The sequence below is a fragment of the Lemur catta genome, chromosome 7, assembly GCF_020740605.2.
Source record: "Lemur catta isolate mLemCat1 chromosome 7, mLemCat1.pri, whole genome shotgun sequence".
Taxonomy (NCBI): Eukaryota; Metazoa; Chordata; class Mammalia; order Primates; family Lemuridae; genus Lemur; species Lemur catta.
This window is the reverse complement of record NC_059134.1, coordinates 46,841,533-46,867,686: the sequence shown is the minus strand read 5'-3', so window position 1 is coordinate 46,867,686 and position 26,154 is coordinate 46,841,533. Positions and strand designations below refer to the sequence as shown.

At 42.7% G+C, this 26,154-nt stretch overlaps 1 protein-coding gene across 2 annotated transcripts; it reads left to right on the top strand.

Moving 5' to 3' along the window:
- Positions 1–15,820: 15,820 nt before the first annotated feature.
- On the top strand, positions 15,821–25,333 carry PRSS23 (serine protease 23). Of its 2 annotated transcripts, XM_045557174.1 has the most exons (3): positions 15,893–16,021; positions 16,414–16,566; positions 23,814–25,333. In XM_045557174.1, the coding sequence occupies exon 3, from the start codon at positions 23,827–23,829 to the stop codon at positions 24,976–24,978; it is 1,152 nt and encodes a 383-aa protein (XP_045413130.1). In that variant the 5' UTR covers positions 15,893–16,021; positions 16,414–16,566; positions 23,814–23,826; the 3' UTR covers positions 24,979–25,333. The 2 variants fall into 2 exon arrangements, with proteins under 2 accessions (XP_045413129.1, XP_045413130.1); XM_045557173.1 differs by lacking the exon at positions 16,414–16,566 and having other exon boundaries at positions 15,821–16,021.
- The last annotated feature ends 821 nt before the right edge of the window (positions 25,334–26,154 follow it).

Here is a 26,154-nt window from a genome sequence, read left to right as displayed (position 1 = left end):
TTTATCCATTTGAGATCAATGGATATCTGAAGGTAGCTAAATAATAATAATAGCTAATACTTATACAGGCATTGTTCTAAGCACTACGTAGATATTAATGCCCTTAATCTCTATAATAACCACCTAGAAGTAGATGATCCTCTTAGGCAGGTACTGTAACATTCGTTCCCATAACCAGTAAGCAGCAGAGCTGGAAGTTGAACCAAGGGACGTTGGCTCTAGGACCTGTGCTCTGAACCATGAAAGCACAAGGCTTCTCCTGACACCTGTTGCTCCTCCCAGCCTGTCCTGTAATCACAAGTGCTGAGAGATGGAGCCATCCCAGAGAACAGGGGAAGGATGCTCAGGGTTTTGTGGGAGGGAGTGAGTCAGGGGGCACCATTCTGGGCACAGAAGCAGGAACCAGAAGTCCATGGGATCTGCAGTTACCACCTAAGAGCACTGGGGTTGGTCCCTTTCCCAGGGCTCCCAGACCACCCAGGGCTTTCCTGCTCTCATGGCACTAACCAGCCTGCATTGTAAGTACTAGCTCAGTTATCTCCTCTAGAGCCAGTGAGTTCCTCCACAGCAGGGCGGGGTTTAGCTCAGCTCAGTGGTCTCTCCACAGACAGTGCAATAGCAGGAGGGCAGGGACCTGGGCCATCATCTGAACTATTGTGGTCCTGGGCCCTAAAACAATGCACTTACAGCATAGGTACTCATGAATCAGTAGAAGCAATAGGCCAGGAAACACAATAAGCACTTGTATAAAGTTTTTTTTTTTAATATTTCTAGTTTCTTTACCTTTTGTATGTTTCTATTTGGCACAAAGGTCCTCAGACTTGAATCACCTGAGGAGTTTGGTAAGAAAGCATATTCTCAGGCCCCAAATCACTGAGATTCTGAGTCAGATGGTTCAAGTGGTTTTTACAAACATTTGACTGGAATATATTAATAACATACAACCAGAAAAGTACACATATCATTAAGTATACACTTTACTTAATCTTCACAAACTGAATATACCTGTGTACCCAGCAGCTAGATTAAGAAACATAATGTTATTAGAACAGCTTTGGGAGGTTTAGCCAAATAATCCTGTTAATTCTCATGCAGGTCCCCTGAACACTGAGACACAGCAGGACTGATTAGCAGTAAAACTCTCAAAGGAGAAAGTGCTCCTGTGTGCATCTTTGAGGATAACAAGAACAAGAGAACTAGAGAGAGTAGTTCCTTGGCCACTGGGCCCCCAGGGACAGAGTGGTGGCATTGGTCTTGTGGTAGGGAGTGCAGAAGGCTGAGTCACCAACTGGCTTTTTGGATACACAAGAAGCAGAGCTCATAAACTCCCAACACCTGAAAGGGGGCCCTGATGACTCTGGGGGAGAGAAGTCCGTGGATGCCAGGTGCAGGACTTCAGGTTATTAAACCACTAATGCAAACAACAGCGGCCTCGTGGGCCTTAGTCATTGAGTCACCTGTTTAAAAAGGATGTGGACCCTGCTGTAGGTTCCGTCTGAACCACTCGGGATCAAGGCTGTCAGAGAGTCATTCTCTCTCTCTCTCTCCCACCCACCCTGCCTTGGAATATTCTTTTCCATCCTCAATTTAAGGTCTTTCAGTGTGGGTTAGACTCACTTTGATTCTTGAAACACCTCTGTCTTTTCCTCTTACTTGTCTTTTCTTTAGATTTTGATTCCTGATGCTCAGACTAAATGGCAAAACTAGAAGGTGGAACCTGACTTACAAAAATTAAAATATTGGGTGGTGGGAAAAAAAGAGACAGTTATCCTTAGTTAGCAGATTCTCAAAACACTGAAATCAACCTGAGTGTCCCAAGCTGCACCTACATTTTCTGTCTTGCATTAAAACTCCTTCAGAGCCTAGCTTTTTAACAAGTACAGACATAGGGGAAAGGGGGAGTCACTTTGGCAGTGGATCTTAAACAGTTTCTCTAGTTTTCTAATGTCAAATCACTAACAATCCCTCCAACTTTTAATTTTATATTTTAGTGTTGTATATTCACCAGAAGGTTAGAAATTTTTTTGTTTACTGGGTTTAGCTCCTGAATTCTTTCCTCAGAATTTTTTTTACATCTGGTTGGCATTCAGTGCCCTACTAGATTGTTCTGAAGCTACGTTGCTTCAAGACTTAGGTTAACTATTAACTGTTCCTTTCTCCTGCCCTCTGGGAGAGCCCCTACCCTTTTCCCAGACTTGAAATCTTTCTAGCATTTATGGAGGTTTGTACTGCCCATTTCAAAATAAGTTTGGAAAGGAGTTGCCTGGGCCCTGTAAAGATTTAAGATGAATAAGATGAGTAAACTTTTTGCCTAATTTCTGTCTCTCAGCCAGTCAGTAACCAAATGACAGTCTCCATCTGGGGGTCCTATGGAGAGCTCAAGTATAGTTCACTTCCATAAAAGTAACACAGAGGAAGGTTTTCTCATTCTATTGATTTATTTATTCATTCATTCATTCAACAGATTGTTATTGAGCGGGTACTATGTGTCAGGCACTATGGTGGGTGCAGATCTCAAAACGCAAGCTCACTTCCCTGTCCTCTCCTTTTTCTCTCTTGGTAGGGGCACTCAAATAAATGGAGGGAATACAGATCTCTACAATCATATTTCCCTCCCACCCATCCCCAGTTTTCTCAGTGCCCAGTTAGGAGGTTGCATTATTAAGGAAAAAGTGACTCCCTCCCAACGTAGGTCTTCTATCAGTGTTATTGCTTACATCTGTGCTTTTTTTTTTTTTTTTTTTCTATCTGTGCTTTTTCTATGAGACTAATGAAGGTGAAGAGACTCCCCAGGCTTTGCAAATCTAGCTGACATACTGCAGCAAGCCCACAGCCTCGAGCCAACGCTTGATTACAGAACCTGTTGATTGTATCTGGAAAACCAGCTCTGGCTAGACCAGGACACTCGTCTGTGTTGCAGAATCAAAAATCACGTGTTCTGCTCAGATTGTCTTTTCTAATTTTCGAACTTTTGATCTCATTCCAAATTACATGTTACAGAAGTTTGCATCGGCAAGATGATGGTCATTCTGGAAAATTCTGTCATATGTTTCAAAATGTTCACACAGCAGTGTGGTTTTCAGTAACAACTTGATTCAGGCTGCATTTGTGCCTTTAACACTTTTTAAATTGAAATTTGCTCTCAAAAAACAGATCTCAAATTTAAAAGTCTTATAATGAGATTCAACATTTTTCTTAATGCAGCTCAGGTGTGTGTACCTGGCCTTAAAGCAAACCCAGCGTGTGAAAATGGATGTACAGGGGCAAGATATTTACTTCACAAAATGATCAATTCACCTTACAGAATGATTATTTTCTTTACCAAAGGAATTTTCATGGTATTCTCTGAAAGACATAAGCTTTCCTAGTGTACTTAAACACTATGTAAAATTTTAATTTAAATACACTGTTTAGACATCATAAGTCCTGTGTAAAAGAGAAAACTGCCCAGATCAGGCAGATGGTCCATATTATTTTTAGAGTCACTACCCAATTTCAAATGGAATCCAAATGATTTGTTAACATCTGGTTGGCATTCAGTGCCCTACTAGATTGTTCTGAAGCTACGTTGCTTCAAGACTTAGGTTAACTATTAACTGTTCCTTTCTCCTGCCCTCTGGGAGAGCCCCTACTCTTTTCCCAGACTTGAAATCTTTCTAGCATTTATGGAGGTTTGTACTGCCCAATTTGAATAATGCTCTAAAAATGGTTTTAGTTTTATTCATTTTATGATCTTATCTATGTATCAGGCCCTCCAGAAAATTGTGTAAAAAATTGCCACAGTGGATGAAATGGAATGAAAAGAAGCCATCCCTGTTCTGAATCATCGTCTTTCAGTTAGCAAGATTTCATCAACACGAGATCTGATTTTAGTCAAAGGGCAGTGTTTTATAGTGGCCTATAGTTAGGCTGTCTTCATGGGCAAATTATGAAAATAATAACTGGAAATAAAAGACCAGATATAAGTCTAAGCCAATCAGCAGTGTTCTCTTGTAACCAGAAGGGTTACTTCAGGAATGTGGAGGTGACCCTCTCTGGACAAAGGGAATCGGGTCCAGGATGTTTGTAGGAACTGATGGGGAAGACAAACTCTCTCTTTCACTGGATTTAATCCTCAGAAAATATGTTAGTAGCTTCTGGGGGTTGCCCTAAAGTGAAACTAGTACAGAAGAAAAACTGAGTAGTAGAGAAGCCCAAGTCCTGATGACATTATTTGAACCCTAGATCTGAGGCTAGATCTATTTTCAAGACTTTTCAGTTAAGTGAATAGGTAAATTCACTTCTTTATTTAGGCAAGTTTGGGTGACCTTTTTACCACTTCCTAATGAAAGGCTCCTGACTCCTCCTTCCCCAGCAGATTTTTTACATCAATTACCAAGACCTCTGGTTTCTCCCTCCAGAATATCTCAAATTCATCTTGTCATCTCCATCTCAATGCCCATAATCTAGTTCAGGTTCTCATGAACCCTTGCATGAATGTGCAAACTCGCAGTTTATCTCTCAGCCTCCACTTTCTCCCTTCCTTATTTAGCTCCCCAGAAGCTGCCTGATTAATCCTCATAAAGCACAGATACAATGAAGGCACCCACTACACTGCCCCAAAACTTTCAGTGACCTCGCATTGCCTACTAAATAAAATTCAGATTCCTTAGTCTGACACTCCAGCCCCTCTATAAACTAGCTGCAGTCTCTATCTTTCCAACTTTTATTTTCTGCTGTATCTCTCATGCAATTCATACCCATGGATTATGCATTCTCATTTAGCACTCAAGTTCTTGGAGCAAGTTGGATATAGAGCCCAGGTGAACTTGCTCTTCTCCCACATCCAAATCTTCCAACTCCCAGCTCATATGACACCCTGTCTATGAAGCCTTCCCTAACCCCTTAGTTGGAAACCATGTATCCAACCTCTGAACTCTTACAGCCCTTCGTCTCTTCACTCCTGATGACTTTACCTATTACTTCCTCTTATCTTTCTACATTTTATTGTAGCTACTTGTAGATACATTTTATCTAGTCTGCTCTCTAGAACTTTTTGCTACTAGATAGCCACTGTGCTTCAGCAGGGTCTGCTTCAGATTCACTCCATCCCCTCCCCCCATGGTAATATTCCATATATGTTTATTGAGTTGGGATAAATGAAGGGATGAGGAAAGTTGTGTGATAGACTCTTAGGAAACTTGCTTTTTCATGAATGTTAAAAAATAACTTACAAATAGCATATCCTATTGACCTATCTTAAATTATATAATAAACTTCCTATTGAAGTTCATGAGGATGCTTGAAAATTGGCTTTCTTATATACTAAATTTCACACTTCCCCCTATTCTGCACTATAAATTTGCCAGCACAAAAGTAAACTTTAGGTAAATCTTTGACAAAACTCTTACAAATTCTAAATTATCATCTTGATGAGATCAAGTACCACATATGAGTGTAATTGAAAAAGTAGCTCATGACCAACAGTTCTGAGTCATGTAATAGAAGCAATAGCATGCATTTAAGTAGTGTGTTACAGTTTACAAAATGTTTCTACAGACATTACTTCATTCCTGTTTCACAACAACCTGGTGAGATCAGTAGGGTAGGAATTGTCAGTCCTGTTTTACCAATAAGGAAAAGGTAACGTCTAACAGAGGATAAGCAACTAGCAAGTTTCCGTAACTAAGTGATGAACAACCTAGGACTAAAACCCAAGATTTCTGATGTCTAGTCCAGAGCTCTTCCAATTATTTCACACTACTTGCCTTAGATCATGTGAGGTAACTTTATTCCCTTGCCAGTAACTGATTTAGCAAAAGACTTATTATGACCACTGAATTGCAACCATTGCACTATGAGGAGAGGTGTGGGGAGTGGTATAATTGTCTTACTCCTAAGAGCCATAAGAAGAGAAGCCCCTTTTTATTTCTCTTAGATATAATAATTATATATAGTGTTTGCTTGTTAATTCTCTCTCCATCGTGCAACAAGCCTGAGGGCAGAGCCAACACAGGAGAGGGAGGGGCCGAGAGAAGCAGAGATTGGAGCCTTAAGTGTCCCCCACTTTGGCGCCACCCTGACCTTGAACTTATTGAAATGTGAGGTAATCCGTCTCCCCATTATTGTTTAAGCCAGAGTGAGTTTGGGTTTCTCATTGCTTGCATGTGAAAGCATCTTAACAGAAACTTTAAGATATATGAATGGGAAACTTTATGATATATGAATTTGGGGTACAGACCCAGGTTTCAATCCTCTCTCCAACACTTCAAACTGGGAATGTTACTTAACTGTTTAGAGCCCTAGGTTCTTGCCAGTAAAAAAAAAAAAAAAAAAAAAGGGCGGGGGGGATATGAGTTGCTACTGCTCAGGGTTATTTGGTCAAATGCATTAAGTAGTGGGAAGTGTCCGGTACATGGTAAATTATAAATAGCCATTATTATTACGATGGACTCCAACAATATCAATGCCATAAGTACTCTTTAAAAAATACTTTTTAAACTATAACTTTACACAAAATAGTTTTATTGGCTCACTCATCATTTTTCCTGTAGTCATGCAGGTATTAGAGTAAATACAGGGGTTGATTGCTGTCAAGTTTAGATCAAGAATACCCAACCTCTGGGTGAACCTCATTTCCCTGAAGCCTGGAGATCATTGGGCAGGGGATGAAAGAGTTGATGATAAAATTACATATTGGAGCTCGGGTTGGGGGCTGCTACCAAGACTGGAATTTGCCTTGAAGTCAGCAATCAACCCTTCAAAGCTAGGCTAACAAATCAAAGGCTTGTCATTTATTTGTTTTTAATTTTCCCACAGGAAGGTTTTTAAGGATTTTAATAGTTCAATTTTATTGTACTGTGGGGAGGGGGGAGGGAGGGAGAGAGAGAGAGAGAGAGAGAGAGAGAGAGAGAGAGAGAGAGAGATATCACCATCTCTTGTCCTGAAAGAGAAAATAGATTAGATAACCTGATTTTATGAACATGCTATTTATACAACTGTGAGGTCATTGTCGTTCAGGTAGTTTAGACTTCTTGGGTCTTCCTAGATTGGAGCCAAGAGTCATTTTAACATTAAAACAAAATGTCATGTCATCTTGGAATGGTGTCACATTGCTAAGAAAAGCCCACTTTTATTGGCAGCACAATCCTCAAACCACCCTGTTCCCTATTCTTCCCCTGTTTGATGGAGTGGACTCACTGCTTGTCTGGAGAGCATGTCCTTGTTCTGACTGTACACAGTTGCCCAAACGGGGCCTCCGCCAGCCTTGAGTCAAGGGACAAAATATCTGTGAGTTCCTGGAAAAGCCAGAGGAACCAAGATTGGCCCACTAGCAGAGCATGAAGCTTGTGAGTGTAGCAACAGCAGAGCTGTTTGTTAATGGTTTGGGCTTATGCCTTGATTTCCCAAGGGCAGAGATGATAATGTGAGCGGCTACTTACAGATCCCTCGGGATCTAGGGGCTAAGTGTTCCTCTCTCTAATTTTAGTCTGCCGGAAACCCGGATAAAAAAGTCACTCCTCCTTGAATGAGGTCCCTACCTGCAGCTGCTGGTGTCAGTACTATTAATAGAATCTCCTCCCAGTGTGACCTTCCTTGCCTCTCTGTCAGGGCTAACAGGCTCCCCAAAGCTGCACCCTGAGAACTCGCCCTTCAGGAGCACAGGCACAGAACTGGTCTAACACAAACTTGCCTTCGTGTGGTAAGTCCCACCTCACTCCCCCCAGCCCCCAGGAGAGGGCTTTCTCTTGAATCAGCACAGCCCAGGAAGGGCCTCTCCTGTATCAGGCAGCAGAGCTGGCCCTCCTGCCTTCTGCAGGGCTTTGAAGTGAAAAGAACAGGTGATTATTCTTGTGGTTTCCCTAATCTGTGTACTGAGGGCAGCAGGAGCCAGGTGACCTTGTGCTTGAAATAAAACAGGTAACTCTTCTGAAAGAGGAGGAAGCAAATTGCTTCTACAGATACAAATCCTGCTTTACCTCTGGGCAGGCCCCCTTTCACTGGCTTTCAGAACGTGACAAATTGCTGCCACTTCTAGTGATGGCTGTGGGGGCTGGTCACAAGCCGGCTTGTGTTTCAGCAACTCTCACCTCCACAGAGACAGGAAAACCTAGAGGCCTCAGGCCATGTCTAAGAAGTGCTGGAACAATCTGCTGGAAATCAAAAATAAGTCTCCCATTGAACTCAGTGTTGTCTGTTTTCAAGGTCAGATGGGCTGATGATTGCAATCAAAACAGCCAAACTAGCTTTCCTGTTGCCTCAGTGGTTCCCTGTCACATGCCCAGTGACACCCATTCATGGCCCTGCTACTCGTGGGGCTTGTACTGGACATGTAAGGGCTACAAAATGAGCAATATACAGTATCTTCCTCAACTAGCTTTTACACTAGTACCTATCCATGGGGTTGTTGTAATAATGATGAGTAGCTAAAATAATTTGAGAGTAAGGCATTGTACATGTTAAATTTTGATGCATTTTCTAATTTAATCGCTATAACTCGCTGCAATGCAACCCTGGGAGGAGAGTCCTGCTCACTACCCCTATTTTGCAAAGGAGGAAACAAGCTCTCCCGGTGTGCTGGTTATTCTGTCTCCTCCATCCCATCAGTTTCTCCACCCTTCACTGCCCTGCTCTGTGCCCAGGAGGCTGATACTTACAGCACAACCTGGCTCCCTTGTCAGCTGACCTTGGGAGGCCTCAGGAGACCAGAGGGTGGAAGGAGAAAAGGTCAGGGTGTTTCTTTCCCACTCCCTCCCTCCTTGGGGAGCAATTTCTCGCAGCAGCTGCATGTCTCCATGTACTACCCAGCAACTGCCAGTAGGCTTCCCTCCTGGGTGCTCCTGCTTGCTGGGCTCTCCTAGGGCATTTCCTCCCCGCTCCTGCCCTGAGAGTAGTGACGGCTTCCCACTGTCGCTAGACCCTGGGTGCTTGTTTGTGTGTTTGGCTTATTTGTTCCCTCGACTCTGTCCTCACTGCCATAAGTAGCACTTCGTTAAAGTCTCTTATTTTGAACCAGTGTACGGTGAATTGTGGTCCTGCCGAGGCTGCTATACACAGCCGAAAAAGGTGCAGCCCAGAGACACAAACTCAGAGTATTCCATAGCAGGGGAGAGGAAACATAAACTGATAATAAGAGAAGAAAAATTATAAGAGCCATGAGAAAGTTGTAGACAGTGTGAGGGGAAATCAAAGGCGGCCAACAAAAGTCATTTATAGAGGGTGTGACAATGTGTTGGGCCTTTAAAAACTGGGTAGAGTGTAGACAAGTGGATAAGAAAGGAAGAGTTTCAAATAGGAACCAGGACAGTGAGGCACAAAGGCACAAATCATGTCTCAGGATCGGAAGTGGTTCAGTCCCAGAAGTGGAGGAAGCTTATGGATGGTGTTTCTCAAACTGCATTCTTCAGAACTCTGTTCTATGAAATATTACTACTATATTGAAAAAAAAATTCCAAGACCAAATAAGATTAAGATAAATGACATTAACTAGATTTCTTTACTCTGGAATTCTCAGAGCATTTGAAATGCTAATATGCATATTTAACTACGTTTTTTCCACAGGCAATTTATTAACATATTTTAGAAGCATGGGAGGGAATAGAATTTGGGAAACACATCTTGTCCAATAAGATTCTATAATCCTGTGGGACTCCCTGGTAGAGCAATGCACACACTGCAACGGCCAAAGTCAGAGCATACTCCAAAGGGTTCTGCGGAAAGCCAGTCAGAATGTCACAAGTCATGGACAAATGGCACCTAGAATGCCAGCATGTAGCCATAGCATGAGTAGTGAAATAATTAGCAAGCCAAATAGAAATTGAATTTATTAGCTTGACATGAGCTACATGAGCTACAAGGAAATAATGGTAAACAGACATTAAACAGAAGTTCAGATTTATATTCTGGAAACTATTAGAGCCTCAAGTGGTAAAATTTCATGTATGGTGTGTCCTGCTCCTGGTGGCTGGCAAGCCAAATTATTTCAGATCTGATGTTTTAAACTAAATAGAATTTTATTTATTAATTTGTTCAATCATTTATTAAAGTTAAATGAGCCTTTACTCAGAGCCAGGTTCTCTGCTAGACTACAGTGGAAAACTGTAAAGACTATAAAGCAACCAAGACAGAGTTCCTGCTCGTAAGGAGCTCTGGAGCACTTGAGTTTGAACATGTAAATATATGTAATTACAACATGAGATGCAATTTCAATACAATTCTCTGAAAACAGACAATAAACTTACATACCCAGCACTGAAAGTTTTGCAAGCCTTCAGAGAACAGTTGATATTTGAGCTTGAAGGATGAATAGAATTTATCAGAAGGAAAAGTAGAAACCTCACGAAAGACACAAATTTGAATATCCAGACCCATATTTAACCACATAAAAGCTTACTCCTTGTAAGAAAGAAGAGAATCCAATATTTATGGACAAATATAAACATAAATTGAAAACAAAAGAATTTTCAAAAAATGCTTTGAAAAGTTATAAAGATTTGAGAGAAAATTTTATAATACAGAATCTTCATTTTCTCGTTTGTTCTTGATCATGAGATCCTGCATGCAAGTTAGAGTACATCAGAGAAGCCCAACACTGGCCTCTGGAGACGTTTTGAATTTGACCAGAGAAAATGAGAAACACATAGTTATTTCAAAATGTTCCTAATTTTTTAGTTTAAAATAGCGCCCACGGTATACAGGAAATTGCAGTGCCAAAGCCTGTTTTTCTTCCTGATAATTTTAGATTGCTATATTCTAAGCAGGATTAGAGTACAGCTTTTCCTTGCTGTGTAGCTTTTTTTCTTAGAGTACTATCTCCACCAATGTGACAATTTATAATGTGATAACTCTTTTATGTTAGGCTTTTATACATTATACCTTCACGTGTTTATATTCAGAGTGTGCTGACTAACCTATATTTCCAAACACTTAAAATGGGTAATCTATACTTAACAAAAATAGGAATTTTTAGAAAGTTTTAAATGTGATATAAATATATTTGTTTTGTTTTACTAAGTACTATGGAGATTTTTATTATTTTTTTTTTTTAGTGCTTCATCTTGTTAGATTTGTTTTTTATTATGGAAGTTTGTTGTGATAAGATTTTAAATCCAGCATTGTAAGAAAAAACAATCTGGTTTTACCCTTAAGACACTGACAAATAGCTAGAACTTTAGAATATTAGTAGTTCAGTAGACATTTTGTTGAATGAACTGATGGTGCCATAGAGGAGAATGGAAAAGGAGACACAAAATATAACCTTGGCTCCTATTTGAATATGTAATTTTCCCTAAATTTAATACTAAAACTTTCTTGCGTATACACCAGATTGAAGATAAGATGATTTGGGGGGTTGACCAGAAGTCATGAGATACATGTTTTTTCCAAGGAAGCCTGGATTACACTTTTTTTTTGATAACATAACAGTTTGATTCATTCATTTATTCATTCCACAGTTTTCTAAAATATGTATTGAACTCACAGTAGTAATAGCAGCAGTAGTAGTAATAATAGGTAATGCCAATTCAGAATTTATTTTGTGCTAAGCCCTGTGCTATGTGCTTTGGACTGATTATCTCACTGAATCATCACCATAGCCCTAAATTAGACCCACTGTACAGATGAGAAAAGTGAGGCACAGAAAGTTACATAACTCGCTCACAGTTCCCAACAAGTAAATGAATTCTAAATTGACTCCAAGTCAGTCTGACTCCAAAATTCCACATTCTTTGCTACTCCAGGATCCTGTGGGAGGCACTGTGCATGCCCAAAGATAAAAACCAGTGTGGATCGTCTTCGCATAAGGATTATTGTGTCATAAGCCCAAGACTGTAAGAGCAGGCCATCTAGGTGCTCCTCTTACAGATGAGGAATCGAAGCCAGCGAGTGTGGTGATTTGTCCAAGGTCACACAGCACTGTCATGAGACGGGCATGGAACGCCCACCCTCACCCACCGCCCATGTGTGACTCTCATTCCAATTCTTTTCACTCACTTCATGGAGCCGGAAAACCCAATTCCTGAGTAAACCACTAGATCCATATTAGACTTTGTTATCATCACCAAAGAAATAAACCATAGAGAAATTATTTTTAAGTATGCAAATTTATCCCCTTAGAAATAATCCTTTTTGATAACTTTCAAACTGACTTGTTGAAACTGCATATGGGTCGTGGTCTCATGAAAAATAAGCACTAAGATTGAGTTTAATGGTTTAGAGTTGGCATTGGGTCTCTCACCTTCCTGCCACCCTAAGTTTTCAATTATCATTCAATCCCATCTCGTTTCCTGCTTTGAGGCCATTTAACCGGTCATTACTAAGTTGTTGCACAACTGGAACAAAAGCAAGATAGAATCAAAAGGATGTTTAGAGCTGGAGCAACATCGGAAACTGATTCAACCTTCTTACTGTCAGCATGAGAAAAGTCAGGTCTGGGAAGAAATACAACACAATGGAACCTGGCTAAAGAATGAAATGACTGGGCAGAAGTCACAGCTGTGTAACTTGGTAGTCTAGTATGGCACCGGGTGTTCTATTTCAACACTTTGAACCTCAGTCTCCTCATCTGCAGAAGGGAAAAACACATAGTCCCTCTTTTTCTGTTTGTCTTGACTATTACATGCAATAAAATATATTCCACAGTACCTGGCACATAGTATGCACTCAATAAACATAACTAGAATTACTACAGTTTAGTCCTAGTTCTCCCTTAAATCAGGAATTGATCTTATTTATACAGTGAGTATTTTTCTTCTTGTCTATGTTACAAAGTAGCTTTGTGAACCCAGTGAGATAATGTACATTAAAACCTGTCCAGATCTTCGTCCTTTGAGCTTCAGCTCAAATTCTACTGTCTCAGGGAAGCCTTCAGCACCTGCCAGAGTGGGAATTAATGATTCCCTCTTCCATACTCGCTAGCTTATGTCTGTACCCTGATCCAGCCTATATCTCACTTTCTCCTATATTTGATTTTATTTTGTTTGTATCCATTGCACAAATTCCTTGAGGTGAGGGCATTTGCTTTCTCTCCCACAGCCCCAGTAACCTTATACAGAGTGGGCAGTCAGTAGATGTGTGGGCCTTGCCCTGAATGCATTTTTAACAACTCAATTGCTGTGCACATAAAAGTATTTGAAAGTTACGATTATAGAGTTGAACTGAGTTCTTAAGAAGCAGTGAAGATTTTGGTTTTTTGTTCTTTTCCAAGGAGTGGGTGAGATGTGGGGCAAGTACAAAAAGAAAAGCAAACATTTAGGTTCCTCAAGTCTCAGCTTGAGGACACCTGCTAGTTACACAAGACATTTCCCTTGGAGGTCAAAGTACTCTACAGCTTTATCACTGGTGTTGTCCTTATGGCAATAGAGATGACAACCTAAGGGCCAGGTAGTGGCCTCTCATTTTACTATTGACAGCTCCAGCAAACAACAAAGGCAGGTGATACATGTTAAAGCCCTGAGCTCCTGCTTGCTAGCTGTTTGGGTAGTGGGCATTAGTCCCCGAGACTGCCTGAGGGAGGGCCTTTCTGTGCTCCTGGACCCTTCAATGCCTCAGTTTTTCTCTCTGAATGATAACAATAATCATCTTGTTTTCCATGACTCTACCTTGAAACATTACAACTGCTAGGAAAAATTGGCAATGAATGTCAAAGCAGGTTGAGGGCACTGGAGGACTGCACTCCAAAGCAGAGCTAAGGCCCATTCTTTCTACGTGATAAATATAACAATAGCTAACACTTATTAAGGGCTTACTCCATGTAAGGAACTGCTCTAAGCACTCTATGGGTATTAATTCATTCAATTCTTAAAACAACCCCATGAGGTAGTCTTGATTTTACGGAGGAGGAAACTGAGGCATGCAGAAAGGTTAAGCCAAAAGCCACACAGCTAGTAAGTGGCAGACCCTAGAATGGTACCCACACAGTCAGATGCCACTGGCCACTCTTAATTATACTGCTGTATTGTCTTCCTATGGCCATCTCTTTAATTTTGTGTCTAGCACAATGCTTTGCATGTAAAAGGTGCTCAATAAATATTTGTTGGACTGGAGTAAATTTAATAAAACTTGAGCATGGTTGAGAAGTCTCTCCCTTCTTCCCCCTTCTTCCAACTCCACATCTAGCTCCTCTTGACTTTTAATGTTTATCCAATTGGGAGCTACAGACTCTTACAGAGCTTTAATTTTTTCATAATAAAGAATAAAATAATGAGATGATCATTTCATGTCAAGTACTGATTTCAGTGCCCGGATGTACTGTTCCTTGACACCAAGAGTTACCGCTTCACTTGTTATGCTAATAAGAAAGGGACAGCACAAAGTTCATCCCTAAATAATACATTAGAGTCAAGTGAAAGCAAAATATTGCAATGGCACGGGGTGTGAGCAGAGGAGGTGTAGTAGATGGAAGGAAGGAGAGTGAGAGGATTGAGTCAGGATAGGGCACTTCACACATCGTAAGAGTGGTGCAGCCACTGAGAACTCGAAGGTGACCACCCCTAAGCAGTCAGTACCACATGATCCTGGTAGTCGTTGAGGAAACATTATTAATTTAAAATTTATTAATCTGGAAGGAAATTTTTATATTTAATTTATACATTTGTTTTCGTTTTATTTGAGAGTTATTCAAAAGCTGTGACATAAGTTTTATCTGGTTTTATGTGTATATGTTAACACAACACTTAAAAAATAATAATTTAAGCCAAGCCTGGGGAGATCTAAGAAAATTTTGTCCTTAAAATGGTGAGAACTATTGGTTTCCTTTATATTTAAGAAACAGCCCACAATAATGCATTTAGGGGCTTTCCTATGTACAAATCAATTGCAAACACAAACACATTCGATATGTCGTTAACACCTTGGTGTGAAATAGTATGTTAGACCCTCCCTTTTTGAGAGGAGGCTTTGATGGGAGAAAGAAAAGCTAAGTGGCTTGATAGAAAAAGTGTGGCCTCAGTGTAAATTCTTGCCCTACCATTCAATAACTGTGTGACTTTGGGAAAGTCATTAAACCTCTCTAAATCTCCGACTCCTTATCATAATTAGTGGTAACCTCTGCACCTCCTTCACATCTGCCTATACTTAAAGCCGGTTCACAGAAGGTGCTCAATACGTGGTAATCTATATTAACACCAACGCATTTGGGAAAGAACCGGAAGGCCCTAGCTGCACTAGGTCCTTAAATGGCAAGGTCGCCAGCATGGCTAGAAGACCCCTCGATGTGGACCACTTCCAATAACTCAGGAAAGCAGGCCCACTGGGTGAGGAGGTGGCTCCACCAGCTGGTGCCCCATGAAGAACGGAGGCCGGCGGGCTCACCACCCAGCCCACCATTCAGAAGCCGCCAAGCCCCTGCCGTGCTCCGGGCCCCACGCACCGCACTGGGTGCTGCAGGGGATGGACAACATCGGTGTTCCTACCACGGGGACGCAGGTTTCTGTTCCTTGGAGGCACCTGAGATAGTGGGTTAAGCAGGAAGGAGCTCGGTCATCACCTTAAACCACTCAAAATGTTCGCGCACAGGTTTTGAGCCAACTCCTCCAATTTGCCCAGGGGCTCCCCATGCACTGCGTCCTCGGTTCTAGGCTGGCTGTGGGTGGGGTTGGCTTTTGCAGGGGACACCTCGTCTTTGCGAGCCGGCAGCAAAGGCCCTTGAAAGGGTGCGGGCGCGCGGGTCCCAGGCAGGCGGGTCCCCTAGAGCTGGCGCGGAGAGGTCGGGACAGGCGAGAGCTGCCCGCCGCCAGGACCCACCTGCGCGCGGCCGCTCGGCCACAGGTCCCCCCGCCTGCCCGTCCCTGCTCGGGCCGGAGGCGGGCGGCGAGGGGAGGGGGCGGGCGGCGGCCGCGCGGCTTCCCCGAGGCCGGAGGCGGGGCGCGCGGGCCTGGGGAGGCGCGGGGGGCGGACCCGCCCGCTCCCGGCGCTGCTCGCCCGCCCGCCCGCCCGCACTCGGTCGCGCCGCGGGGCAGGCATGGGAGCCGCGCGCGCCCTCCCGGCGCCCACACCTGTCTGAGCGGCGCAGCGAGCCGCGGCCCGGGCGGGCTGCTCGGCGCGGGTGAGTGCGGGCGGGCGCGGGCTGGGGGCGTCCGCCCGGGCGCCGGGTGGAGCGGGACAAAGGGCCGGCTGTGCGCGGGGTGGGATGACTGCGGACTGCCGGAGGCACCGGAGACCTCGCTGGGGGCTGGGGTCCTGAAGGAGCTCGAGGGAGACGCTGGGGCTGCAGGGCGTTTCGGTGCACGCAGCGTCCCCCACGAATCGGATGGGGAAAGGAGGTTTAGAAAGTGCTCTGTGGAGTGCAAGGTGCTGGTGGGAGTGGAGAGGGAGCCGGCTGTGCGCAAACTCTCCTCCGCCCGGGGCGATGGCAACACCTCACCTACTCCACACACCGCGACTTATTTTCCCCGATCGGGTTCTCACCGTTAATTTTTAACCCTGGGCACGTGATAGGGAACACACCTTAGAGACCAAGAAAAGTGGCGAAGTGTGGCAAGCACAGGTTGGAGAGCAGGACCTTTTCTCTGGAACCTTGATTGACGATCGCGTGCTTCCCGCGGAGTGCTAGCCTAGAAACTACTGTCCGAACTGCAGCAGTCGTTGGAGGCAAGTATTTCTGCTTCAGCCAGTAGACATCATGAGTTAACTTTTAAATAAACGTTTAAAAGTTTCAAAAGGAGAGGGAGAAGACTTATTTAGATCAAAGAACACCACCCCTTCCCTCCCCTCCAGAATACAAATTAGGTTGGCTTTACAGCACCTCATGAGAAAGCAGCTGATAAAATCCTGTTTGTTTTTATTGCCTATTGGGCGACACCCGTGAGTCTTCAGAAATAGCCCTTGGCTGGTGGGGAAACTCCCGGTTGTTCAGTATATATCAGCACTGGAACAGGGCTGGCTTCTCTCAGTGCCTGAAACTAAACTTGAGGGCTCCCTGTTTGCTCCTTAGGAATAGGTAGGCCAATGCCAGAATCCTCTTCACATGGCCTTGTGGAAAAGAATTGAATTTATAGACGAAGTCAGCTGTGGCCTAAAGCCCTATGCCAGATTAATATCAGGATATTTACATGTTGTTTCAAGATCCTACTTGTGCATGACAGCATTTACAGCAGGCCTTGTAACTGTCTCTCAAGAAGTCTGTCAGGAGCAGATTGGAGGCGGAGTGGGGAGAAGGAACTTAGAAAATGCCCCAGAAGCCACTACATTTACGTGTGAAAGTGTTTGTGATCGTATGCACGCCATCTGCATGTGAATAAATTGTTTCACTTGTACTTTTCCTAATTAAATAAAGCCAAGAGGTAACTTGTCATGCTTTCCTGTGCCTGAACTGGGAAGCATTTTTCCAAGGTAACTAATATGGATCTCATTTTTGTAACACTAACAATTTATTCAGGTAGATGGTGAATGTGGGTGCATTTTTCTGTCTGTAGCATAAGTGCCAAAGTGCCCATTAGGGTGTCTGAGAACACTGTTGGCCTCAGGCTGCAGAAGTTAATAGTCTCAGGTTCTCCTGCACATCTCTTCTCACAGATCCCTTAGGAGTTAATCCACCAGGCATTATTCATGCCTAACTCCCACTGACTCCAGGGAACCTTTTCTCATGGTCTTACCATTGACAGTTTTATGTACTCTGTTCTTGTTCTGCGGCCAGCTTTGTTGCAGGCTACCAAAAGTAGTTCATTTTGCCTAAAATCTGATAGAGAAGAAGTTAAACTTTGTTTGACCACAAGATTGTGTTTAGGGTTGCTGGACTTGTAAGTGCCCTGCAGTTTTCTGTACAAGATTGTAATTCTTAAACCATTATGTGATTGGCTCTCTTTTTGTAATTCTTAAACCATTATGTGATTAGGTCTCTTTTGCTTCAACAGGTTTTGTGACTCAGGAAAATGAGAGCAAGCCTGGCCTTCAGAATAGTCACAGAACTTTGTTCATTTTTAGACATTTCTTTCAGAATTAGTATGATTTCACATCCCTGGTTACAGATTCTGTGGAAGACCCTTTGTCATCCTTCCAAATAGTGTCCAAAACTTACATATTTGCAAACTTTCCTGCTGTTTCTTTCTGTCATTACTGCTTATAGCAGTCACAGGAATTCATACATCGTACAATAGAGAACATTTGTCCTAAGGATTAGCTTTTCCCTCCCATCACTTGTTTGATGTAGGAGTTAAATCATTCTCTCAAACACTGGCCCTCTGGAGGAGACATGTGTTGTTGCAGTCTTGAAGACTAAGGTGCAGAACCAAGAGATAGTAGCGGCAGTGCCCAGTTTCCAAAGAGATTATTGTTGTTTGCACATCTGATAATGTGCAAAGTCCCTCCACCAAGAGCTTATGAAATGGCAGCATCCTCATAAAGTAAAAGTATTTTTAGATAGTGGACAGCAGGACGGTGGCTCATATTAAGTGATGGAGGATAAAATGTGTAACCCTCTTATGAATCAGACACCCAGAACTGGAAAAGGAGCACAGTTTCTGTATTACTAAGCACGGTGAAAAATATATTTGCTTACCTTAATTTTCCATTCTGCTCGGCCATTTAGGTGATGTGATGCTTGAAAATACTTAGTTGGAAACTTTAAAAGATAATTTATGTATATGAAGAATCTTTATCCAACAAAAGCTTATTCCTAGAAATGAAATGTTACAGACCTAAATTTTCTTCATCCAGATTTAGATATTATGAGGATAAGATTTAGAAATCTTCATTCCTTTTTTAAGGTGTGAGTTTTCCAGGCAGCTCCACAAGGATAAGATGATTCATTTGTAGAGGTGAGAGAATTTAAAATTATATATAGCCTATTAGTTACATTTCCTGTTGTGGGATTATGAATGTTCCTTATCAGGTGAGTTGAGAAATTAATGCAAGTCACCTACCTAATTTTAAAGCATCACAGTTGTCATTGGGGTTGTGTTATTTAATGGGGATGAGTCAGGGTGGGCTGTGAAAGCCTCAGGGAAGACCCTTAATGGGCAGAAGGGTTGTTTCCCCCTTCTTTAGGACCTGTCCCAAGAGCATTTCCACCCAGCTATCCCTTTGCTTGGTTCTTTTTTATTTTTTTAAAATTCAGAATATTATGGGGGTATGAACATTTAGGTGTTACATATATTGCCTTTGAACCACCCAGTCAGAGCTACAAGCATGCCCATCCCCCAGATAATGTGCACTGCCCCCATTAGGTGTGAATATACCCATCCCCTCCTCCACCCTCCCACCTGCCTGACACCTGATGAATGTTACTTCCATATGTGCTCATAAGTGTTCATCAATTAGTACCTATTTGGTGAGTATATGTGATGCTTGTTTTTCCATTCTTGTGATACTTCACTTAGGAGAATGGGCTCCAGCTCCATCCAGGATAATAGAAGAGGTGCTAGATCACCATTGTTTTTTGTGGCTGAGTAGAACTCCATGGTATACATATACCACATTTTATTAATCCACTCATGTATTGATGGGCACTTGGGTTGTTTCCACATCTTTGCAATTGTGAATTGTGCTGCTATAAACATTCAAGTGCAGATGTCTTTATTATAGAATGTCTTTTTTTCCTTTGGGTAGACGCCTAGTAGTGGAACTGCTGGATCAAATGGTAGTTCTACTTTTAGTTCTTTGAGGTATCTCTGTATTACTTTAGCCATCCTGTGCTGGAGTCCTTTCTTTTCTTTGCAGGCTGATCAGGGAAATCTTGTCTGCCAGATAAGTAAGAGATTAGCATGATGAACTTCCCTTTTCCTTTTGCCCCATGCCTCTACCTTCCGTAATACCATGAGTAAACACTCCTGAACAATAAATGACATTGCGGACACTATGAGCACCATGGTCCCTGACCTAGACTTTTGTGATCCTGGAAAATTATAAAATTAGGGAATTCCAGACCTGAAAAGACCAATTAAAGAGATCATCTGGTTGAGGTTGCCATTCAGAACAATTTCTAAACCACCCTAATATAAACATTTCGTAAAGGAGTGAGCAACTTTAGGAAGCTTATAACTTTAATACACATGTCTCTTTAAAGTCATTTGAGGACCTGAGAACACACAGCTATGTCTCTCAATTTCTGATCAGGTATTTAAAACCCTAATCAAGTTGTAGTAATTTGAACTGCATTAGTTTCTGAAGTCTGCATTAGTTTCTAAATCTGAATTAAAGTTTTTTTTAAATGCAGTTTTATAACTTTCAGAGTTATATAGAAGCTTTAAACAAGATCTATAATGCTGTTAGAACAAGGTCTTATCAATGCAAGTTAATAGAGTTTAATAATATAGGGAACTTGTAAGCAGTGTTTCAAACTAATATAAATTAGTGCTTTTTGAAGTATTGGGAAAGTTTATTCTAAGAGGTTAAAGTTTCACTCTGCCCTGTTGGTTGGCTTCTCCTTCACTTCTGGTTAAATGACCAGAATTTAAATTGTTAGCACTCTGAATTAGTAATATTCTATCATGTGGTAGACACTTCAAGCATTCTCTAACAGCACTCTATGATGTGTAAGTGATCCATAAGGTTCTTAAGACATAGTCATTCATCATTTTGCCAAAGAATACATTTAATCATCCATATTTGAGAGGCTGGAGTGAGGCTGCGGCTAGTGAGCCTAGCTGACTGCCCGGCACTCACACCCCAAGAAAAGATCGTTTCTATTTCTCCACACCCGGTAACACTCATGAACTGGTTTCTAAAAACATTGTTTCTTTTAGAGTCAAGGTAGGCTGTGAAAGCCTCAGGGAACTTCCACAGACTAAGACAAAAGAGATATGCCATGGTAACACTTGTGAAATGGGGCATGCTTCAAGACCTTAGAAAGTATTTTTTTTAAGTATAAACAGGAGTTGACTATACAGGCAGAGCACTTGAAAAATTGAAACTAGAGTTAATTTTGCCTGAGAGTTGGTTTAATTCAAGACAAGGTTCCTAGATGGATTTTTGAAAGTGTATTTGCACTCGTTTCGGATGTTTTCCTGTCATTCTCTTCTCTGACACCCTTGCCAATGAACTATTTCGATTTTTGGATAAATGTAAAAAGCTAGAGACAGATGCCATTGGAACAATTTTGGTGCAATTGATATTCAAACTCTGTACTTCCAGAGTCCAAATAACATACAAATTTCAGATTTGGGATTTAAAGATCCATGCTTACTCTAGAAGGTAAGGTGAGTATATCACAACTGACATATTCTTCATGCACATTGAAAATATTATCTGCAACTGATGATAATACATAGTAAAATACTACCTCATCTCCTACTCTCTCTCCCCCAAGGGTCATATTTTTAAAACAGAAACACTTGGCAGGTTGGACCTCAGGATTCTGTGTTTTCTTTCTTAAGATAAGCTGTAAAACTTGGCTTAACATGTGCGCTGCTCAGTGTAAGCCACATTAACATTCTCCACATTAATCAAAGGGAGGAGAAGAATGGTGTGTGGGGGCCCACAACACAGCCATGTGGGTGATGCATGATTCCTCCTAGAACGTATCACACTTGGCAGGGATTCTGGTGTGAGTGGGACATTTAGTCACCTACACAGCAACTTAAATAAAACACTGTTCAAGCCCTAGATAACCCCAAGGGCTGAGTCCCTAGCCAGTAGATGGGAATAATCAGAGAGAGCCAAGCCCCACAGATCTCCTAAAGTGTTGTCATCACCACACCCATGCCATTGCCAGGTTCTCCACTGGGGAGGAGGACTCTGCTGGCATTATAGCATTCCCTTCCTAGTTCACTTAGAACCTTTGGTCTTGGCAATACCCCCAACAAGCACATATGGACACATGCTTGTGCACATATATATGCACCCTGTGACTTCAAGGATTTAAAGAAATGTGTTTCCTCCCCATAAAAGTACCCAGGAACCCTTCCTATTTGGAAAGATGGAGAGAAGCAGAGTTTCAGGGAATCGGGAAGTCCCAAGGAACTGGCTTTCCAGGACCTCATTTTTTTCTTTTCTCATCCGTATTCTCCCCGACAGAAGTGGAATCTAAGAGAAAGAGTCAAGCACAAAGTTCCCAGAAGTGGGTGGGGAATGCACATACTTTAGAAATATAGTGTGTGGATATTGGGAATGAGGATTGGCATGTTCAGCTAAACTAGATCAGATCATTGGGATTTTCCAGTTTTATGTAAAAGAAAGCAAAAGACACCCACAGTTGCCAGTAGACATAGGCCCTCAAAGAGGAAGAAGGTGAAAATACTGAAACAGTTTCTTCCTGACTCCTGCTGTGTTCCACTGGCTTCTTGAGACCTCCCTCTCCTTGTTCTTGTTTTGGGGTGCTGGGTTGTGAATGAATGACCCTACTGGCTGAGCCAACTTCTCTGGAACTTGAAGATTCAGAACCAGTCAGAGCCAACTGATGCTTTAAACATATATGAAAGCACTTCCAATCTTCTTTGTTGTTGTTGTTTTTCTTGTAGGATGATTGATCGGGGTCTTTAAACATAACTTTCAGTATAAGATCCAAGCTCCTTTGTTTGGTACACATAGTCCTTTATCATCCAGCTCTTGCCTGGTGCCTTGGCTACTCCTCTGCTCCACCCTTGCTGAGCTAAGTAGAATTCCTGAGATGACTCACCCTGTTGCACATCTCTGTGCCCTTGCACAGACTGTTGTTCCCTCTCTCTAAGTGTCTCTTTCCCTCTGTCTTGTGTGCTGAGCTTCTTTTCAACTTCAGCAACCATCTCAAGCATCAGGTGATGCCTGGAAAATTTTCAGGGCAACTTGCTCATAGAAGGTAAATTTAAATTACACAGCTTACTGAGTGACCAAGGCATCAACAAGGGACAACTTCACAGTGTCATACTTACAAGGACTCCTATTGCCTCTAAATGGTGAATGCACTCAGAAGAAGATATATTTCTCAAGCATCACCTCCCCTGATCTTACTCCGCACAACTGACCTCATGCCCGTTCTCTGAGCTGCCACATCATCTGTGTACATCTGTCACTAGCAGTCAGCAGACACCATTCATTCACTCTTCCTTTCATACAAGCATTCATTTAATAAATCTTAGTTGAGTGCTAGAATAGGCCCGAATTCAAGCCACATAGACTAGCCAGGAACACAGATACAAACTCTTGAAAAAGTAACCAACAGTAATGGTCATAATGTTACAGCTGATAGAATATTAGAGCTTTAGATATTGGCAAAGATCTTGTTAGTGTACAACATAATCCAAAGGAAGAGATATTTTGTTAGAGGCCTGGCTACTCTGGAAGTAAATATATGATACTAAAGATTCAAAGCAAAAAAAAAAAAAAATTAAAAAGTCTCATACCCTCTTCTAAATGTGTCATCGTTTATAAGTAATAGGAGCCCTAGTAAGTGACACTGTGAAGCTGTCCCTCTTGATGCCTTGGTCACTCAATATGCTGTGTAGTTAAATTTACCTTTTAGATGAGCAAGTTGTCCTGAAAAATTTCCTAGTACATGTTTATAATAAGAATGAGGGGGAGGAAGGAAAGAAAGGCAGGAGGACCTGGTAGGTAGGAGAGGATGAGGTTTAAGTTCCAGCACAAAAAGGCTCAAAATTACATGGAAACTGGGGCAGGCCAGCGATTCAGCTGGGGACTGATGACTATACGCATGCTGCCCTGCAGCGTGCCATGGTCAGGGGCATCTTAAACATGGAAGGGAACGAACACGCAATTTCATTTTGGCACCCAGCCACAGGACCATTCCCAAGGTCAAGCCCTTGCACTGTGAGACCATTATCTAAGGATTGCTCTCCACACCCTGATTCCTGAGGAGGGTTCACAGACTTGGAAACAATGACAGGCATGCTACCAGACCCCGTCCACCTGCAGTAAACGAGCCTTCAGCCCTTGCCCTCCTGACCTGCCTGTCTTTGTTTCTGCAGAGTGGTGCTCGGCATGGCGGGGATCCCAGGGCTCCTCCTCCTCCTCCTCCTCCTGCTCTGTGCCGTGGGGCGTGTGAGCCCTTCCGGTGCCCCCTGGAAACCCACTTGGCCTGCTTACCGCCTCCCTGTCATCTTGCCCCAGTCTACCCTCAACTTGGCCAAGCCAGACTTCGGGGCCGAAGCCAAATTGGAAGTGTCCTCCTCGTGCGGCCCCCAGTGTCACAAGGGAGCTCCACTGCCCACTTACGAAGAGGCCAAGCAATACCTGTCTTATGAAACGCTCTATTCCAACGGCAGCCGCACCGAGACGCGGGTGGGCATTTACATCCTCAGCAGCAGCGCAGGTGGGGCCCACGGCCGAGACTCGGAGTCCTCAGGAAAGCCTCGGAGGAAGCGGCAGATCTATGGCTATGACAGCAGGTTCAGCATTTTTGGGAAGGACTTCCTGCTCAACTACCCTTTCTCAACATCGGTGAAGTTATCCACAGGCTGCACCGGCACCCTGGTGGCGGAGAAGCACGTCCTCACAGCTGCCCACTGCATACACGACGGAAAAACCTACGTGAAAGGAACCCAGAAACTCCGAGTGGGCTTCCTGAAGCCCAAGTTCAAAGACGGTGGTCGAGGGGCCAATGACTCGAGCTCAGCCATCCCCGAGAAGATGAAATTTCAGTGGATCCGGGTGAAACGCACCCACGTGCCCAAGGGTTGGATCAAGGGCAATGCCAACGACATTGGCATGGATTATGACTATGCCCTCTTGGAACTCAAAAAACCCCACAAGAGAAAGTTCATGAAGATTGGGGTGAGCCCTCCTGCTAAACAGCTGCCCGGGGGCAGAATCCACTTCTCTGGGTATGACAACGATCGGCCGGGCAATTTAGTGTACCGCTTCTGCGACGTCAAAGACGAGACCTATGACCTGCTCTACCAGCAGTGTGACGCCCAGCCCGGGGCCAGCGGGTCGGGGGTCTACGTGAGGATGTGGAAGAGACAGCAGCAGAAGTGGGAGCGAAAAATTATTGGCATCTTTTCAGGGCACCAGTGGGTGGACATGAATGGCTCCCCACAAGATTTTAACGTGGCTGTCAGGATCACCCCTCTCAAATATGCCCAGATTTGCTATTGGATTAAAGGAAACTACCTGGATTGTAGGGAGGGGTGACACAGTGTTCCTTTGTGTCAGCACTTAATGGTCTTCAAGTACTTATTTTAGGAAAGGCCACATTTTATCACTGGCATGCACAGGTGTGTGTGTGTGTATGTAATGTGTCATATGATATCTTTCACCTAATTTCTTAAAATTGCAAGATGACTGGCTTTATTATTTGAAAACTGGTTTTTGTATCATATCATATGGTTTAAGCAGTTTGAAGGAGTACTTTTGCATAGAAGTTTAAAACGTGTTTGGGGTAGTGGGAAATATTTGGCAATTAAGTTAATCCTTCACCTTTTTGAAAACTGATTTTTATTTCATCTGAAGTTTCAAAAGTTTATATTAAATATGTGGCATACAGGAGGTATGAACTCTTTTGTGTGTGTGTATGTGTGTATTTTCTTCTGAGATTCATCTTGTTTTGTTGTATTTTTTCCAATGCCTAATCCTTAATGTTTCCAGATGGTAGTGTTCCCACCACATAATAACTCTTGGGAACTTCCACAACACTTCTTAGGCAGTCTAAGATTTGAAGGCATTTGCACAGTAGTCCTTGAACAGTAAAATAATCTGTTGACTATACTGATACACATATTAAGCTATACCTTACAGTAAGCCAGTATCCCAACCTGCTTTTAGTTTTGCAAATAGTTTCTCTGCCAAAGATGGTTGCTCTAGTTTGCAGGAAGTCTTTGCATATGGCACTGCCAACTTTGCAGTCACACCAGAATAGTCAAGATTATGTATCCCAATCCTCCCATTTAACAGGACTTCACTCACATTTCTAGAACTAGCTATTTTTCAGAAGATAACAATCGGGACCTAATTAGAACAGGCTGTATTGCTTCCCAGCTAACAGTTGTGGTCACACTAAAAACAATCATAGCATTTTACCCCCTGAGTATAGCACATCTCATGTTTTATCATTTGGATGGAGTAGTTTAAAATGAATTAAATTCCAGAGAACAATGGACGCATTGCTCGGCAGATGTTACAGCAGAATAACCACTTGTTTGGAGCCTGGCACAGTCATGCAGCCTAATCAAAAATTATTCTGCATAGTTTTCAACATGCTTTCAGGAAGCTGTGTACTTGTTCCATTTGGAAACTTTTCTCCCTCGCTTATTTTATAGTAAAAATACTTGGAAGTTGCTTAAAGGGCCACTTTTGCTGGAATGCTATAGA